The sequence below is a fragment of the Mus caroli genome, chromosome 18 (assembly GCF_900094665.2).
Source record: "Mus caroli chromosome 18, CAROLI_EIJ_v1.1, whole genome shotgun sequence".
NCBI classification, from domain to species: domain Eukaryota; kingdom Metazoa; phylum Chordata; class Mammalia; order Rodentia; family Muridae; genus Mus; species Mus caroli.
Window position 1 is genome coordinate 71174759 of NC_034587.1, and position 17748 is coordinate 71192506.

A 17748-nucleotide genomic window follows, 5' to 3' on the forward strand; every position below is an offset into this window, starting at 1 on the left:
GGCCTAGTCGGCCATCACTGGAAAGAGAGGCCCATTGGACTTGCAAACTTTATATGCCCCAATATAGGGGAATGCCAGGGCCAAAAGAATGGGAACGAGTGGGTAGGGAAATGGGGGGTGCTATGGGGGACCTTTGGGGATAGCATTGGAGATGTAATTGAGGAAAATATGCAATAAAAAATATTAAAAATTAAAAGAACCCCCAGAGATCAAAAGCTTCGTAGAGAATGTGGCTCTCCTTTGCAAGGCTGGAGATTTTATTCCAAGATTTAGAAGAGATCTAGAGATTTAAAGAGTGCCCTGACTCTGAAAAGACCCGTGGAGAATAAATGAACTCTAGCCCGGTATTTGAGTAGAGATGACAGAGGTCAAGAGACAGATGCCAAGTCAGACTAAAGGTGGCGGTTGTCTCAAGGGCAGGGGGAAGTGCCAGGGCATGCTAAGCATACAGCCCTCAGAGCAGGCCAGCTCACCCACACAAGGGATTCACCGAAGCGGGGAAGGGAGGGTGCCGAGTGGGAGCATAGGCTAGGAGGAGCACAGAGCCAGCTCCTAGACACAGAGAAGGAACTGGGAGACAGAAAGAAGCTATGAGATACCCCACCCCGCTGCTGTGTGGTTTTCACATATCCATTGAAACACTTTAATATTAAAACTTGTATAATGGAAGCTTGAGAGCTGTTGACCCACCCAGGGACTCTTGGGGGTTCTCTGTGACATCACGTACTGTCTGCATTTCTGTCACCTTTGTGTGCCTTGAGCTGTCTGTCCTTCAGCCTCTTTAATCGGCCCCATTTTCATGTTCACCTCTAAATCAATTTCCTCGAGGCTTTTTGTTTGGTTGGTTTTTGTTTTTGTTTTTTTTTTTCATTTCATGGCCTTAATTACTTTAAAAATGTGCAGATAAATAAACCAGACCCAAAATCTGTAAAACTTAACGAGCTCACATACAGTTAGAATTCGCATTCGGGACAGAAGATGTGAATCTTCACTTTGGAATTTACACTCTCAGTATTGAATATCTCATATGTACTTGTCTACCACCCCAAACAAAAAACCCACAACAGAATTAGATATATAGTTAGCTCTCTGCGCGCTCTCTCTCTCAGAGCTTGTGTCCACTGCCTGCACTCCATCCTTCCTCACCCCTTTCCTGTTCTCTCCTCTTTGTGCTATCCTCCTGTGTGCGCAGGTGCCTTTGTTTACAATAATGAATGTGTTCTTGGCTAGATTCTGCGTGAGAAAGCACATGTGGTTTCTTTTATTTCTGAGGTTGTGTGACCTCGTGTAATATACATTTGAAATCCATCCATTTTTCTGAATCTCCCCCCTCATCCCACTCTCACCCCAAGACAGGGTTTCTCTGTGTAGCCCTGGCTGTCCTGGAACTCACTTTGTAGACCAGGCTGGCCTCGAACTCAGAAATCCACCTGTCTCTGCCTTCCAAGTGCTGGGACTAAAGGCATGTGCCAGCATGCCCGACTTTCCTGAATCTTTTAAGCTTCTTTTTTTTAGTGCTGAGTAATATTCATATATATATATATATATATATATATATATATATATATTCCAAATTTTCATTATCCATTTATCTTTTTGTAGACAAATAGGTCCAATTCTTTGCTATAGTGAATAAATAATAAAAATGGGATGTAAATATCTCCGTAGTAAGGAATGGAGATTCTCTGGGTATATACCCAAGAGCGAAATAGCAGAGTCATATGGTAGCTCTACTTTTTATGTTTTTGAGAACTCTCCAGGCTGATTCCCATAGTGTCTGTCTTGATTTGCACCCCTACCAACAATGCAGACAGTGCTCTTCTCTCCACCTCCTTTCTTCTGAGTTCTTAATGATGGCCATTCTAACTGGGGTAAGATAGTATGTCAAAGCAGTTTTAATTTGCATGACCCTGGCAATGGTGGATGTAAAACCCGTTTTTTAAAACAGCTCTGGGCTATTTTTTTTTTTTTATGAAAGCTGTGTATTCAGTTGGTGGCCCATTTATTGCTGGCAGTTTTAGTTGTTTGTGACTTGGCTATTTGCTCCTTGTTTGGGTGTAGTTGGTAAAGCCCCACTGCCCTTCCGTTAGTGAGGCTCATTGTTCTCTCTGCTGTACAGAAGGGTTTATTTTCATGGAGTCCACCTCTTGGTGCTGGACCTGGCTCCTGACCTGCTGGCGTTCCAGTGGAACATGCTTCGCCTATGCCAATATCTTGTGTTTTCTTCTAAAAGTTTCAGGGTTTGGGGTTTAAAAATAAGGTTTGTGATCCATTTTAAGTTGTTTTATACAAGGTGAAAGTTCTAAATCTAATTTGACCTTCTGCAGATAAGAAATCCAGTTTTCTTAGCACCATTTATTAAATGAGCTATCTTTTTTTTTTTTTCCAAGACTGTATTTTTTGCCTCCTTTGTCAAAAATTAAGGGGGCATTTTTTCAGGGCTTTTAAACAGTAGAGCCCACAATGCAGGAACTGAAGTGCTCTGAGAGGCCTCCTGTTTCCCTGTCTCATGGCTGAGAGGCTGTTCTCAGAGAACCAATGCAGCAGGCCCAAAGGCAGCCATCAGTAAGAGACCATGCCGGCTGCCACCAGGGCCAACACTGGTACTTAGCTTAGTGAAACTGGTTGCTTCTTCCTCCATAAGTAGCCGTACCTCCCCATCGAGCTTCTCTCCCTGTCGTATCCAACCCTTCTGTCAGACTCTCTGTATTACTTTGAATTCGTGGCCCCGCTCTTCAGATGCCAGTTTGTGGCTGACATCTGGAGGCTTACGCAGCACTTTCTGTCATCGTCTCGGTGACTGAACAAAATGAGAACAATCTGAGATGCGAGTCCTTGGGAATCCATTTCTTCACAGCCCTGAACTCTAGTGGCTCGCCTTCTACCTCTTAGTAAAGGGCTGCTGGTCCTTGCAGGTCTCTGCCTTTTTCAAGCCTTAAGCAGCACAGTAAAGGTGCCCTGAGCACTACAGTGGTGGAAGCCAGCTGCTTGGGTACTGAGCTAGTATGAGCAGTGATCTTCCCACTCTAAAGTTGGGTAGCATTGGACCTCTCAAAAGTCGTACTATATCAAGATATTGTCACTGTTTGAAACAATAGTGTCTTGTCTCAAAGAGGGGGAAAAAACCAAAACAACCCATTTTCTGTGTCTAAAGCTGATAGGGCATGATCTATATTTTCCTGACGAGGATTTATGGCTCTCCCTCTTGGCCACACTCCTGCAGATCAAGGGCCCATGTTACAAGTCCTGCTCCTGTCTGGAACTCATGGCTCAACAGTTAATGGTTAATTCCCAGGTAGGAAGAACAAAGCAGGAGGTTGCAAAATTAATACCAGTGACAAATACAGTACCGGCCAGGTGCCAGCAACTGAACTCCGTGTACTGAATTATCGACTCTTGATCCTCACAGCCTGTTAGGCAAGCACTCTCTCCATCTCCCCCAAGGGGAAACTGAGTGTGATTTTAGCTATCTGTCACAGTGTCACAGTCCCTGAGATAATCAACTTGCAAGGGAAAAGGTTCAGTTTTGTCCAGATATTTTAGTCCATGGTGACCAACCTTGCTCTTTGTCTGTAGTACTTAACAGTACTCAGTTACTTAACCGTGGCACAGTAGGCAGTGAACACCTGTTTACTGCACAAGAGCCTGGTGGCAAGAGACAGCAAGGTCCCTGTACCTCTTCATGCCCCCAGTGGTCTAACTTCCGTGCTAGAGTCCTGCCTATTTACTGATCTCACCTTGCAGCACTACATCATCAGCGTGAGACGGAAGTGCCCAGCTGTTGATGGAGAACAGCTCCTCCTCCCTTCAGTTCTGCCAATGTGGGCCTGAGAGATCTGTGGGCTTGAGAGAACTGTAGGCTCAGTTTCTAACTGTGTTTCTGTCTATCGCTATTCATGATGAATTGAAGCTCTTCTCAACATGTCTTTGTCTCCAGAAATGACATAAATGTTCCTTTGTCTTTGGAGAAAACTTTGCCAGATGTTGTGTGCGCGTTTGTGGTTTCCCTTTGTGCTATGTCATCCTGTTGCTTCCTAAGGTCCATGGCTTCAGGAGAACAACCAGCCGTTACTCTCATTTCAGGATACTTTGTAACAAATGCATGTCTCTGTGGCTCCTTTTAAGGTTCCCCCATCTTTGGGTTTTAACAGTTTGCATGGCTCCGGTGTGTGTTTATCCTGCTCAAAGTTCAATGAGCTTGGATGGGCTCATATACACTGCCAATTGGGTTTGGGGTGGTTTCCTTTGATTTAAATGACTTTCTGCCCCTTTTCCTCATTTCCTTTTGGGACTTCTATAGTGTGCGCGTTGATATTTTGCTCCCTGGACTCTCAAGCTCTGTTTGTCTGTTCTTAGTCAGGGTCTTACATAGCCCAGGTTGATCTCAAACTTGCAATGTAGCTGAGAATGCCTTTGAACTCTGAACCCCCCCCCCCCCGTTTCTCTGCTTCCCCAGTGCTGCCATTACAGGATGGGTAGCACCTGGCTCTACTCATTCTTTTCCTTTCACTTCGGCTCTAGCTAACTTCCTAAGGATGAGGACTCTAATTTACCTTCGAGCTCACCCGTCTCCCTCCTACCTGCCCAACTCTGCTGTGGGACTCCTTTAGTGAACTTCATTTTGGTTATTGTATTTTTCTTAAAACATCTGGCTTCAAAGAGAGGGGGAGGCGAAGAGGATTTGTCCTTTCTAAATCTTCTAATTGATGGCACTAAGACAAGTCACCAGACCCTGAGAGAAACCTTATCCAAGACAAGTATCCATGCTGGATCCAGCAAATGAACCAAAGAGCACAAGCTCAGATGTTTAGAGGTCAGACCCCATTGCTTTCCCTGGCACTACCCAGCTAATCCAGACCGTGGGCTTCTCCCACCAGGGCCACACTTGAGGCTGAGGAATGGGGCATAGAAGCAGGCTCACCCAAGTGCTCACAAAGATCTGCCTCGCTAGATAATTTGCTATGTCCTGAATGTGTTTACAGCAACAAGAAGATCCTAAGAAACTTTAAAATTAGAAGCCGTGCAAAGAAAAATGCCCTACCCCCAAATATGCTGCCTTAGACAAGATTGTACTCTGATCTAAAGGGAATGGAAGGATATTCTATGATCCCTATAATGACTAAAAACAAACAAACAAAAAAAAAAAACGAAAACAAACAAACAAAAAAGATTGCCTCTTTCTCTCTTCATCGAAGGATGGTTATAATCAAGTCTCTAAGCAGGAGTTTTGAAATAGTTAACATCACTCTTTCAAACTCAGAATCTTTTTCTGGGGAGGGGCTGATCCTACACTGCCTGTCTCCTCGGCACTTTCTATGGTGTTCCATTCTGAATATGACAAAATTAAGACATAGGAAGGCTTTTGTTCAGAGCAGTGAGTCTGCCTATAGATCAGCAGTTCTCAGTCTATAGGTCACAACCCCTTTGGGGGAGGCTGGCCAGCCCTTTCACAGGAGTTGCCTAAGACTATCAGAAAACACGGATATCTACATTACGATTCTTAACAGTAGCACAATTAGTTATGAAGTAGCAGCAAAAATAATTTTACAGCTTGGGGGTCACCACAACATGAGGAACTGTATTAAAAGGTCACAGCATTAGGAAGGCTGAGAACCACTGCTCTAGAATCCAGTCCACTACCCACGCCATGACAGTCCTCCCTTGAAATCTGCACCTAAGATGGAGTTTCACCTTTTCCCTTAGATGGAAGCATTAAAACCACGTTAGAATGGCGAGGGTGCTTGGTTAGCTCCAACAACCTAAATCACGGCTTGCCTCGGGGACACAGGGAGCCCACACTGTCCTGACTCCACACTCCTCCCATGTCACCTTAGAAATCTTTCCACGACAGATGCTCCTCACTTCTGTGACATTACTGAAGCAGGCGATTTTTAGGTAGTTCTAAATCCTTCCATGGTCTTCTTGCCCCCACAGGCTCAGCTACAAGAGAGGAATGACCCTCAGCAGCTCCTGCTGGACTCCAAGCACGTGTTCCCTGTTCTGTTTCCATATAACCCATCTGCTCTGACCATGGACTCGATCCACATCCCGGCCTGTCTCAACCTGGAGTTTCTCAATGAAGTCTGAGGATGCGTGCTTCCGAGGCGAGCGAGAAGGAAGCATGTGCTGTCAGCCGAGAGGATGCTAGATGTGTTAAATATGCCCAGCGTAGATCAAACCATGTTAGAGACTGGTGGGAGCACAGAACTAAACAGCGGGGTGCACAGTTGTCGACAGTTGTTGTCCATGCTGCTCAGAAAACACCCGGAGGGTGGATTTGTTAAAGCTGTGCTTTCAGGTTAAACCACGACACGTCAGAACGGACAGCCACTCTGCAGCTCCAGTCGCCATATAAAAATGCCAGTTCTACAGAGTGGAAGTGCCTAGCTCTCATCTTTGTATATAACTTGAGAATGTTCAAACTAAGATAATATTAAAAACACATGACATAAATTGCCTTTGTGGGTCTTTCAAGAAATGATGGGACTAATAACCATAAGATTGACACATATTGATAAACCAAAGGTGTGGATGATCTTGGGAGGGGAGATGTTTTGAGAACAAAAGTCTGGGCTTACACCTCAGGAGACTCCAGTGAATTGGTATTCACCGATGCCTGGTGAACAAGGGGCGCGGGGGTGACTGACCTCCAGAGCAAGCGTGTGGAACACTGTTTCCAAGCAAACTGGATGACCCAGCCCTCCATAGGCTCCAGCTCTTGTGATAGTCTCAGGTTTGTAGGAGAGTTGCACTAAACATACTGCCATCACAGGTGCCAAGGGTGAGGAAGGTGGAAGAGTGCAGTCTCTGCTGCTAGTCAGTGCTGAGATGGGCAAGCTTCCACCACAAGTATGGAAATGGTAGGTGAGGATGGCTAGCTTTTATCTGCAGGTATAAAAGCAAACCAGTGTGCTGCTGATTCCAGGCCTCAAGATTATAAGGGAAAAGAGTCAAGAACCCAATTGTCTGAAGAGTGTCTGAAGGAGACTGCACAGTCATTACGTCTTATCCAAAGATTTGTGGGTTTGTTTCTTTTTAATTGCTTTGAAAGACGGCAGTCACTTAGGCCAGCTTTCCCTTCTCAAGTTATTTTCAACATTTGTTTTTCAAAGTTTGAAATCAATGTAAACACTCTGCTATGAAATAAAAGACGTAAGAGAACATTTAGTAATAATGTTAACAGGCCGATGTGTTTGTTCCTCAGAATTTTGTTTTGCTTTTGGGGACTTTTTTGAACTCTAAAACAAAGGTTTCGTTAGACAACCCTATATATAGTCTTTCTACCCATTTCTATAATCCATATTTATTAAAAGTATGCTGTTCCCATGACAGTCACAGGTGGTTTGCAAACAAACCATAGAGGAACTTCATTATTCTATTGAGAGTTCTCCAGACTTTAGAAGACATCCCCAGGTGTCACCCAGTTTCGAAGGTTCTTGGGAATACTGCACACACCAGGCCCTAAAATGATGTGCTATGACAGGTCTATGACCCCAGTCGTCCTTTACTGCTGGGGCCAGAACAAAGAACAGTGCCTGGCATGAGGCAAACCCGGGGACAAATGCAGTCACCTGCATCATCCTTTCTGGGTCCACAGTGAGCAACCCAGCTGCTCTTGGGTGTCCATCTCCAAGAACAGTCCCTCCCCCCACCCACACACAGCTCTCAGTCACAGCCCCTGACAACTGGATCTGACCCTCCAACCCCCAAATGCAAATCAAACAGCTGGGTATTTGGCTTCCTTTTTAAAGTTACTTATGAATATAATTTGCCATAGTGTGCACTTTGGTGTTCAAAACTGACTCACGTAAAAACTCTCCTTAACCCTCAAGAACACCCCAAATGCCCTCTTGCTAAGCATTTTTAAGAAGGGGTGACTTCCCAAATATGGATCTCTGACCTTGCATATAGTCTGAAATCATCCCTCACACCACCCTCCAATGTGGGGTAGGAGAATCCTGTCACTGGTCGGTCACTAGATATAAAAGCTTAGTAATTACACAAATGGAGGGAGTGGGTAACCTGCAATGAAGTCAGTCTCTTCCAGAGCACAGGAGTACCCTGGCTGCTGTACTTCAGAAGTACAGCAGAGTGGCTGGTGAGCCTCACATCCTACCTGTTTCACTTCATCCTCGGAGGCTGAAATGGACCTTTTGAGAAACAGCACTCTCTCTTTTAGCATCTTGTTCTGTATATGTTCTGTGTTTCCCCACCCCCATCCCCGACTGCTGGGAATTGAGCCCGGGTCCTCAGGCATGCTAAGAGAACACTCTGTCCTTGAACCTCCCTTAGCAATGAGTTCCTTTCCTCTTAAAACTAATTTTAAACATTCCCCAACTTCATGAAATCAATACTATCTTTGAATTTAAATAAATTCAATACAAATTTGAACTCTTCACTAAGTATTTTTGCTTCTGAGTAATTATGATCCCACCTGTGCCTTTAGCAGTTGCAATAACTGACTTACCACATATTTCCCAGAAGTTGTTGTGGGAAGAAAATGTTCGGTGTAGCATCCTGTGGAGTTCTGATTTATCTCATGAAAACAAGCACCATAAAGGCTAATCACATATTCATAAATCTAACATTCATGCTTTAAGGATTATCGTCTAGGCACTAAGCACGTCCCTGGAGTAACAGGGTTATTTCCACATACATTAGTTGTCACTGAAGCAGGCATTCTTTCTCCCTGGGCCTACCAAGCTTCAGTTAGGGTGGTTCCTATAGGTCAGGTCAGACCCAACGGTAGGCTTTCCTTCTTCCATGGAACATGTCAAAGGTGCTGCTTCCCCTGATTTTTCCTGGGACAAAATGTTAAGTCCTTCTAACTATGAGTGCATTGAGGATTATGGCAACAAATTGGAATCTAATTCTTTTGCATAAACTAAATTCTTCTCAAACACTTGACCACGGAGGAAGTGGCAGCTAAACGGGACAGCACAGCAGCCATCTTAGGGTTCCAGTGTTAGGAAGACACCGTGACCACAACAACTCTTATAAAGAAAAACCTTTAACTGGAGTGGCCTTACAGTTTTAGAGATTTAGTCCACTACGAGCATGGCAGCTTTCAGGCAGACATGGTGTTGGAGAAGGAGCTGAGAGTTCTACATCTTGATCTGCAGGCAGCAGGAGACTGTCACACTAGACCTCAAAGCCCCGCCTCCACAGTGACACACTTCCTCCAACAAGGCCACACCCCCTCATGAACAATGCCACTCCCTATGGCCAAGCATTCTAACAGTCTATAAAGGCTCATACCTACTCATTCCACCATAGCAGCTTCCATGTCTTCTCAAAATATTTGCAGTTGATTTCTGAAGTTAACTTGCTATATTAGTCAAGTAATCAAGACTTCCTTTTTGACACATTGCTGCCACAATCTCAGAATTAGAATTACAGAGTGTAGGAAATTAGAAGTCAAGGCCAATGACAAGATTGGATTTTTTTCATAGCGAACATCAGTGGATACTAAAAATGTTTTCCTAAAATAAGACTTGGGACAGCAAGATGGCTCATGGGGTAAGAAGCGCTTGCCACACAAGCCACAGGCCTGGCAGCCTGAGCTCACTCTCCAGAGCTCACAGTGAATGTTCTTTTGGCTTCCACATGTGAGCCATGGCACATGTGTCCACACTTACACTATTAACCAAAACCGTTCTAGCACAGGGAATCGACCAATGGAACCAGACCACTGTCTGAAGTCATACCGTTAAAGAATCCAGATTTGGATATAACATTTTGCAATCAACTGGCATTTAGATGAAGGCTTCCCTCTCTGAGGAAGTAAACAAAATGTTCAGGGGTAAATCTAACACTACAGAAGAAATGCTACTGAAAAAAAAAATTTTTTTTCATCTTGGACAAGTCTGTAAACTATAGCTGTGTTATAGAAAAATGCTTGTTAATGGTTACTGTAATTATTCCACTGTGGATAAAAATGTGTAGAAATAAATACTTTTGAATAAAGTGGTGTGCCAAAACTGAACGAAATTTAAAATGATGGCTTGACTAAAAAGTATTGGTTATTGTTTCCATTTTTGTTTTAATGACTTCTATGCATGCATGCATGCCATAATGCATCTTGAGGTCTCCTGGAATCAGCGTCACTTCAGAACAATAACCCACACGCTGACTGGGGCATGCCATAGGAGTTACCATAATTGTTGTTTTCTCACTTTTTAATTTTTTTGCTTCATTTCTTGGCATATAACCAACATCTCTTTCTCTACAACTCCTGTGTATGCGGTTGTATGTGGCGTGTATGCCCTTGTGTGAGCGTGAGGGACCAAGAAGAGTTTCTAGTGTTCTCACTCTGCCTGTTCTTTGAGGCAGAGTCTCATCTCCGATCCTGGGGCTCCGTTTTCTATCTTAAGCTGGAAGCCTACAAACCCCAGAGAATCTTCTAGCTTGGGTCTGCTATGTCACCTGGCTTGTGGTACTGGAAACTGAACTCCGGTTCTCATAATTTTTGAGCAAATGCTTCTAAGCCGAGCTGTCTCTCCCAGCCTCTTCATGCTGTGTGTGTGTGCATGCGTGCGTGCATGTGTGTGTGTGCACCTGCCCATGCCAGTTCATGCGGAAGGGCCAGGACAGGATGCTCCATATCTTCCTGTACCGCTCTCTACCTCATTCCACTGAGACAAGATCTCTCGTTGGATGTGGGAAGCCACATATGCCATTACAAGGTGGCGCTGGCTACGCTGGCCACCATGCATAAGGTTGGGTAAACAACCAATGTGTACATATGCAGTAAAGTTTTTCACCAAGTCACTGCCTGGCCCGGGCATGATAATGAGGCTCCATGAGATACTGAGAGAGAATCACCAATCAGATGAGAGACATGCAAATGAGGTAGAATGCATAACCAATCCGGGTGTGAGACACACCTCTCCTAGGCCTATATAAGCAGCACCAGTTCTGGGTTCGCAGTCAATGCTCTCCAAATAAATGTGTTGCAGAAGGATCCTGTTGTGGCATCTGCTTTGCTGGCGAGTCGGGCGCTCACAGTTGGACTGGAAGCTCATTTTCTGCTCTAGGCAGCAAGCTTTCAATATCCATTCTTCTCTGTCCCCCAGTGCTGGGGTTACAGGCTCACACCCCGTGCATCCAGCTTTTCTGTATGGAGTACGGATTTGAACTCAGATCCTCCTACATGCACAACGTATGCTTTATCCAGAGCAACCTCCCCAGTAGCTATTTTTTTTTTAATGTTTCCTTAAGAAACTTTATTCTCGGACCTAGATTCAGTTAGGCATGGTTGTTTAAGCTAGGGGTTAGCACACGGCCACCTGTCTGTCGGGAATGGGAGAAGACTTTCTCTAGAAGACAGCAAGGATTTGAGCAATTACTCTAGAGCTATAAAATTCAAGGGAGTTTGGGGATAAGTCTATCAGACTGATAGAACAGAGCCCAGAGACAGACCCAACAGACTGTATGTACATTTAACTGTGGTAGAGGTAACATTAAGCTGGTGGTAAAATTGTCTAAGATCTCAGAAATAAATCATCTCCACTGATAGAAGGACAATACCATGTTGTCATAGGTACCCTACAATGACCAAGATCTCAATGCTTTTTTTTTTTTTTTTTCTAATGTAAAAATTGACCACTCTGAAAATCTGTATCTAATAGTAAAAGTTCCTTGAGAAGATGGGATGCCTTTGTCTGGGAAGCTAGATATGCGAGATTGGCATGGAGTCAGAAATAAAGCAGACCAGTAACTAAACATCTGGACAGAAGCACACAACTCTTAATGTCCTACCTAGGACATCAACACCACCCCGGAGTGCTCCCTCCCGCAGCACACACACAAAACACCAGGGAGTGCTCCCTCCCGCAGCACACACACAAAACACCAGGGAGTGCTCCCTCCCGCAGCACACACACAAAACACCCCGGAGTGCTCCCTCCCGCAGCACACACACAAAACACCCCGGAGTGCTCCCTCCCGCAGCACACACACAAAACACCAGGGAGTGCTCCCTCCCGCAGCACACACACAGAACACCAGGGAGTGCTCCCTCCCGCAGCACACACACAAAACCACCTGGGAATTGGTAAAATTTACATCTCCAGCCCTTCTTAAACGTACAAGGCAAAGCATCTCCATGGATGCTGCTCTCAGACATTCAGCACAAGAAACCACTATCCGAAATGAAATGTTCACCATGGGCGAAGGTGTAGCTCACAGGTAGGAAGCATGCCCAGCATGCAGCAGACTCCGGGTTTGGCCTCCACCTCTGCATTTTGAAAACTGGTAATGTTCACATTAATGCTTTACAGGGTAAACTTGTACCCAAGGATGTATCAAGATTTGTCCTAAGCCATATGGCTACGTGACAGTGTAACAAAGTCTTCTTAGTAACTGCAAACAGCTTGCAACCAGAGAGAGAAGAAAAGAGCTCTCAAGTCAAGGCCAAGACAATGCCTCACAGCTACCAGAATTCACTAAAACAAAGTAAACTTAAAACAAGCAAGTTCTTGGGCTGGCGAGATGGCTCGGTGGTTAAGAGCGCCGACTATTCTTCTGAAGGTCCTGAGTTCAAATCCAAGGAACCACATGGTGGCTCACAACCATCCTTGGAGATACTTAGGCTCCTAAGTTGTATTCTGAAAGGCACAGAATTATTTACCTACCTATTAGGTGTACCTACCTAAATAATGACTTAATTACTTTAGAGATTACGTTAAGTAACTTTGTAGCTTAGTTGAAGGAAACTTTGCCTCTGTGTGTGTGTGTGTGTGTGTGTGTGTTTGGGGGGGGGTGTAGAATGTCAATCTCCAGAAGAAAAAGGGAAACAGATACTTCTGGTGCATCTGAAGACAGCTACAGTGTACTTACATATAATAAATACATAAATCTTTTAAAAAAAAAAAGTTAAGTTTTTAAAAAAAACAAAAACAAAAACCAAGCAAGCTCTTTATCCTTGTTTGGCAACTTGAACTTCCTGGAGAACAGATGTTTGTAAAACAAACAAACAAACTACAGCAGCCAAGCTACTATTTGCCTTTTAACTGAAGTTCTCACCAACCCAGACAGTGCACATGTGCACTGACACAGGGTCTTCTTATCTAGTCCATGCTGATGTGAACTTAGCATCTTCTTCACCCTATCTCTCAAGTGCTAGGACTATAGGCATGAGCTGTATTCTCAGCATCGTCCACTTGCTCTAAAACTGTTGCGGCTCCCATAATGTCACCTGCTCTCCTCAGCTGCCAGTACTGTAACTTCTAGCAATGCTGAATATTACAGGAAGACGGGGGAAACTGTGTTAACTATGGGGACATAGTCCAGAAAGTGTGGAAGAAAGGACCGAAGCTGGACCGTTCTGAGACCCTGAAAAGCTCTTAAACAGTAGAATTTAAAGATTTACAATGGACTCATTTCCAGTTTTATATGAACACATCTTCCCCTCTAATATTAACTACTGAAGGAAATTAACACTGCATTTCTAAAAACACTGAAGGCTAACCCTGTTAAGAACAGAACAGTAAGACTAGCTCAGAAGTCCCATGCCTAGGCTCCTAAGTTGTATTCTGAAAGGCACAGAATTATTTACCTACCTATTAGGTGTACCTACCTAAATAACGACTTAATTACTTTAGAGATTACGTTAAGTAACTTTGTAGCTTAGTTGAAGGAAACATTGCGCCCCCCTCTCTCTCCCTCCCTCCCTCCCTCCCTCTGTGTGTGTGTGGGGGGGGGGTGTAGAATGTCAATCTGTGCACAACTATAAGCAAACCAAAAACCCTCCAAAAGCCAGTCCCCACACACCAATTAACCTTGAGCTTGTCTAGGCATGATTAGACTCAGGGCACTTAGAGGAGGAATCGAACATAAGCGTGTTATGTCCTCTGTGCTCAAGGGAGTCCACGGCCTCCTTACTGGTGACTCTAAGTTTGGTCATTTGGTTAAGGAAGCGCCTCCACTCCTTTTCTGAGACTGAAACTGCAGATATTCTTACACAGACCTGTTTGATTTCACACTGATCTTTCAGGGCCCACTCACATAATTACAGTCAACAGTAAGCACGGAGTCCCTCTTGGTAGTGACTTGAAGGGCAAATGAAACAGAGGAACTCATGCAAGAGCAGAGACAGCTATCTGTTCCTCTAGCTTGAGCTTTGCAGTCGCTGCGTGAAAATTCCTAAGAGAACTGTAACAAACGTGTGTGTGAAGTGTACACGGGGTGAAGTAAACGTGCAAGGTTTTAAAATACGGTTTTAATGAGTAGATGTGAAACAGCAAACAGTATGTTCCCCAACACGAACCTTTCCACGTGTCTGACGTTTTCACAAAAAATAAAAAATAAATAAATTTTTTTTAAAAGGTGGTTAAACCCAGGTGTGGTAAAGCACGCCTTTAACTCCAGCATTTAGGGGAATCACATAATTCCTAGCTTAGTCTATAGGGCGAGTTTCAGAACAGCAGGTAACCCTGTTACGAGAAAGAAAGAAAAGAAAAAAAGCGGGAGAAAGAGATTAAAAAGGTAGTCCCCACTTCAAGGGAGCCGGCGAAACACACACAAAGCTGGATTAAGGGTAGACAGTGATTGACGAGTTAAAAGAAAGCAACAGACACCACCCACGCCCTGTTCCCACGCTCAGCCCAGGCCACTTGGCCGCCCCGAGGCCCCGAGCTCTTATCTCCCCCTCGCCCCGGGCCCCTCTCTCTGCTTAGGCCGCCTCCAGCTCGCCTGGCCTCAGTGTTCTCAGCACACTCCATCACCTGGTTCCCAGAACTCAGATTGCGCAGTGGTCATGTCATCATTGGCAGGGCTTGCAGCCGGAGGCGTGGGTACCCCTAAACCTATCCCCTCCCCCAAGCCTGGCCTCCCCACTCGGTCCCTCTCCCCTCTGCTTCCCCGCTCCAGGTCCCCTGACCCCATCACCTGCCACGTTTTCATAATCCTCTCAGGCTCCAAACCAGCAGCGCCGGTTAGGAGAGGCCTGATCATATAAGGAAAATACACCGGGCTCACTCGGGGCTGCCTCGGGGACCCAGGCGCTCCCTGGTCTACCACGTTCCCCTTCCCTTCTCTAGACGCCCCAGCTACCGGCCGCCGCACAGCTCGGACCTAGCACAGGCCGCCGCCAGAAGGCTGCGCAGGCGCAAGGGCAGCCAATCCCACCGCACCGCCGCCAGCACCGCCCCCTGACCACAGGTCCCGCCCTCCACCAGTCGGCCCCGCCCGCTCCCCATCCCCCCACCCCCCACCTCCGCTTTTTCCGGGATGTGGGGTGGGGATGATGCTGAGTTCTTGGCTCCAGTCCTGTTCCGGAGAAAGCGAGTGGGCGGTGATTCTAGAAGCCTGGGATAGGGCCGATGGGGTGTGCGGTCGAAATCGTTCTCAAATTCCCAGAGGAGGGGCGCGGGGCACACGTGGCCCGAAATGGGGGGTAACCTTGGTCCCGAGGCGAGGATGGGGAAGTAGGGGAAAGGGCAGGGGCGCGGCCTCTCGGGGCTCCGCCCACACTCTTAAGGCTGGGCTAGGGCTGGTGGCCGAGAGTTGCTGAGAGAGCCCCGCGGAATAGCCGAGCTTCGCCATGGCGCTGCTACGAGGTGAGCCCAGCGCCCTTGGTGCCCCCCGGTCGTGCTTTGGCTTCTGGGCTCTGCGAGCAAGCAGAGGTGTCGGTGCAGGTCATTCCTCTACCAGGGCCGGGATCGGGGTGGACACTGTTTGCATCAAGGAGGAACACCGTGGAAGGCACGGGCGACAACAATTTCTGTGCAGTTTCTGACTCAGAGACTGAAGACCAGGGCTGGCTAGGTTCCTGACCTTTGGAGGTCACTGTCGTGGTAGTGAATTCTTAGTCAACTCTGCAGGAAACCAAGGCCAGTGCCAGAAACCCGAAGTGGTCTGGAGCAGAGCTGGTGTGCACCGAAGCCAGAGGCTTGGTCTCAGCCACACGCGAGTGCGGGGAAGAAAATATTCCCCAAGAGGCTCTATTGAATTTCCACTAGGGTGCCCTGGTTCCTCCAAACAATCGGTAGTAGTCTGTTTGACACTGCCTTGCTTCCTTTTCTCTTCCATTCCTTTTACTTTGAGGGACTGCAGGCAAGTGCATGCAAGCTCTCGGTGCTTCACAGGAAATGGAATTTTAGCTAGAACACACGAGTGTCTGTTGACATGAGAAGGAAAGAGCACAAACCAAACTCCAGAGACAGGAGATTTCCCTAAGAACCGTTTTGGTGGTGCAGAAACCAAGTGGACGCTGTGCAGGAGATCTCAGAAACTCGGGGGAAGACAGTCTTAATTAAGTATTTCAAACGCAGATGGCACCGTCTGTTCTCTACTCTGTCTTGATTTCCTTTTCTGCCCCGCCACTGCCTTTAAAATAACGGAACACAGGCCCAAACTTTGACAGTAAGATGTAGACAGACTGGCCGTGGTGGGTAAATGTAAAAGAAATGTCAAATGACAAGAAGTTCGGTCTTGTGAAACTTCTTTCCGATGGGTGATACGTCTTGGGGGCAAAACTGGGGAAGAACAGATTTGGATGGAGCCTTGAGGAGCATTCATTTTAGGTAAGGTTTTGATACCTCTCTCAAGTAAGGGGACGTGCCAGACAAGGACTAATTAGGAAGGCTCAGGCCCTGCAGACAAGCCACCAAGGAGCACTGAACTTAATGTGGAAACAAATGGATGAGTTTTCCTTGTTGGTGGTAATTGCTTCCACAAAGCAGTACTTGTGTAGCAAAGTTCTCATGGAAGTCGATCGTCTCCATGTTCGCGTTTTCCTCCCACGGAGGTGTTTCCTGTGCGGTCCGGTCCAAAGTACAACCTGCCAAAATCTCAGAAAATCCGACTCCCTGCTCTTTGGAGGATCTATGTCCCTTTCCTGCCATAAGGGACTTTTTTTTTTTTTTTTTTGGTTTGTTGTTGTTGTTGTTTTGAAGGAGTTTTTAGCATCTGAACTCAAAGAAGATTTTAGAATTTGATAGTAAAGTTTTTTTTTTTTTAGACCTTTAAATATCTGTATATCGGCATGCTGTTGAAATGATTTATGAAAGAAACCTGTAAGGTCTCTTCTTTGCGTCTCCACACGGCACAGATTTTTAAAAGTAGTTGAATACAGTTAAAAAGTAGTTGAACTAATAGTTAGACTGGACCTTTCGAGTCTGGGATCATCAGGTAAGGAGTGAGTTATATCAGTGAGTGGGAAGTTTGTGGGTTTGATTTTATTTTCCCATAATTCCTTTTTACTGATATCATTTATTTCCCTACTAATAATTCACGATTATTCTTTTGGACTGTGTCAAATGAAGAAACATGGAATTAGCCTCCACTGTTTCTGCCAAGGCCATCTGTGATCATTCCATCTTTCTGGTATTTAAGAGGCCTTTTTTTTTTTTTCTTCTGAATGTTTAAGATTTCCTCGTTGTGGGGCTGGAGAGGTGGCTCAGTGGTTAAGAGCAGGTACCGCTCTTGCAGAGGATTTGAGTTTAGGTCCCAGCACCCTGATCAGGTGGTTCACAGATGCCTGTGACTCCAGCTCCTCCACCTCCACGCCTGGCTTCCGGGGGCACTGCACCCTTGTGTGCACCATAATTGCTGTGGGTCCTGAAGAGTCCACTCCTGCTTTTCTACACTCACTCTTATCATAATAGACTTAAAAAAAAAAAAAAAAACAGTTTGGAGTTTCCAAGAGGGAACAGGATGCACAGGACATTGCCATATGGCACTTCACCTGATTGTTAATGTCATTAAAGGGTCGCAGCACTGGGAAGGTTGACAGCCACTGTCGTA

The 17748-nt window shown here is 45.7% G+C and overlaps 2 protein-coding genes and 2 non-coding genes across 7 annotated transcripts in view; 2 read left to right on the plus strand and 2 right to left on the minus strand.

Annotated features, from left to right (window-relative positions):
* The window catches only part of Myo5b (myosin VB), a 314400-nt gene extending 307229 nt beyond the window's left edge, over nt 1–7171 (plus strand). For 2 of the 4 annotated variants that reach the window (XM_029472030.1, XM_021150180.2), the window contains one exon: nt 5935–6087. In XM_029472030.1, coding sequence (XP_029327890.1) covers nt 5935–6087 — 153 coding nt within the window. Of the gene's footprint in view, nt 1–5934 lie in introns of all 4 variants that reach the window. The other 2 variants (XM_021150181.2, XM_029472031.1) reach the window with 2 other exon arrangements.
* Nucleotides 7172–14695: 7524 nt separating this feature from the next.
* LOC115029963 lies at nt 14696–14774 on the minus strand. The gene has a single exon (XR_003835515.1).
* A 91-nt stretch (nt 14775–14865) lies between these two features.
* Nucleotides 14866–15005, minus strand: LOC115029969. The gene has a single exon (XR_003835521.1).
* Nucleotides 15006–15456: 451 nt separating this feature from the next.
* Acaa2 (acetyl-CoA acyltransferase 2) overlaps nt 15457–17748 on the plus strand; it is a 29917-nt gene continuing 27625 nt past the window's right edge. The window contains exon 1 of the mRNA XM_021150693.2: nt 15457–15560. Within this exon, the coding sequence (XP_021006352.1) occupies nt 15545–15560 (16 nt within the window). The 5' untranslated portion in view covers nt 15457–15544. The remainder of the gene's footprint in view (nt 15561–17748) is intronic.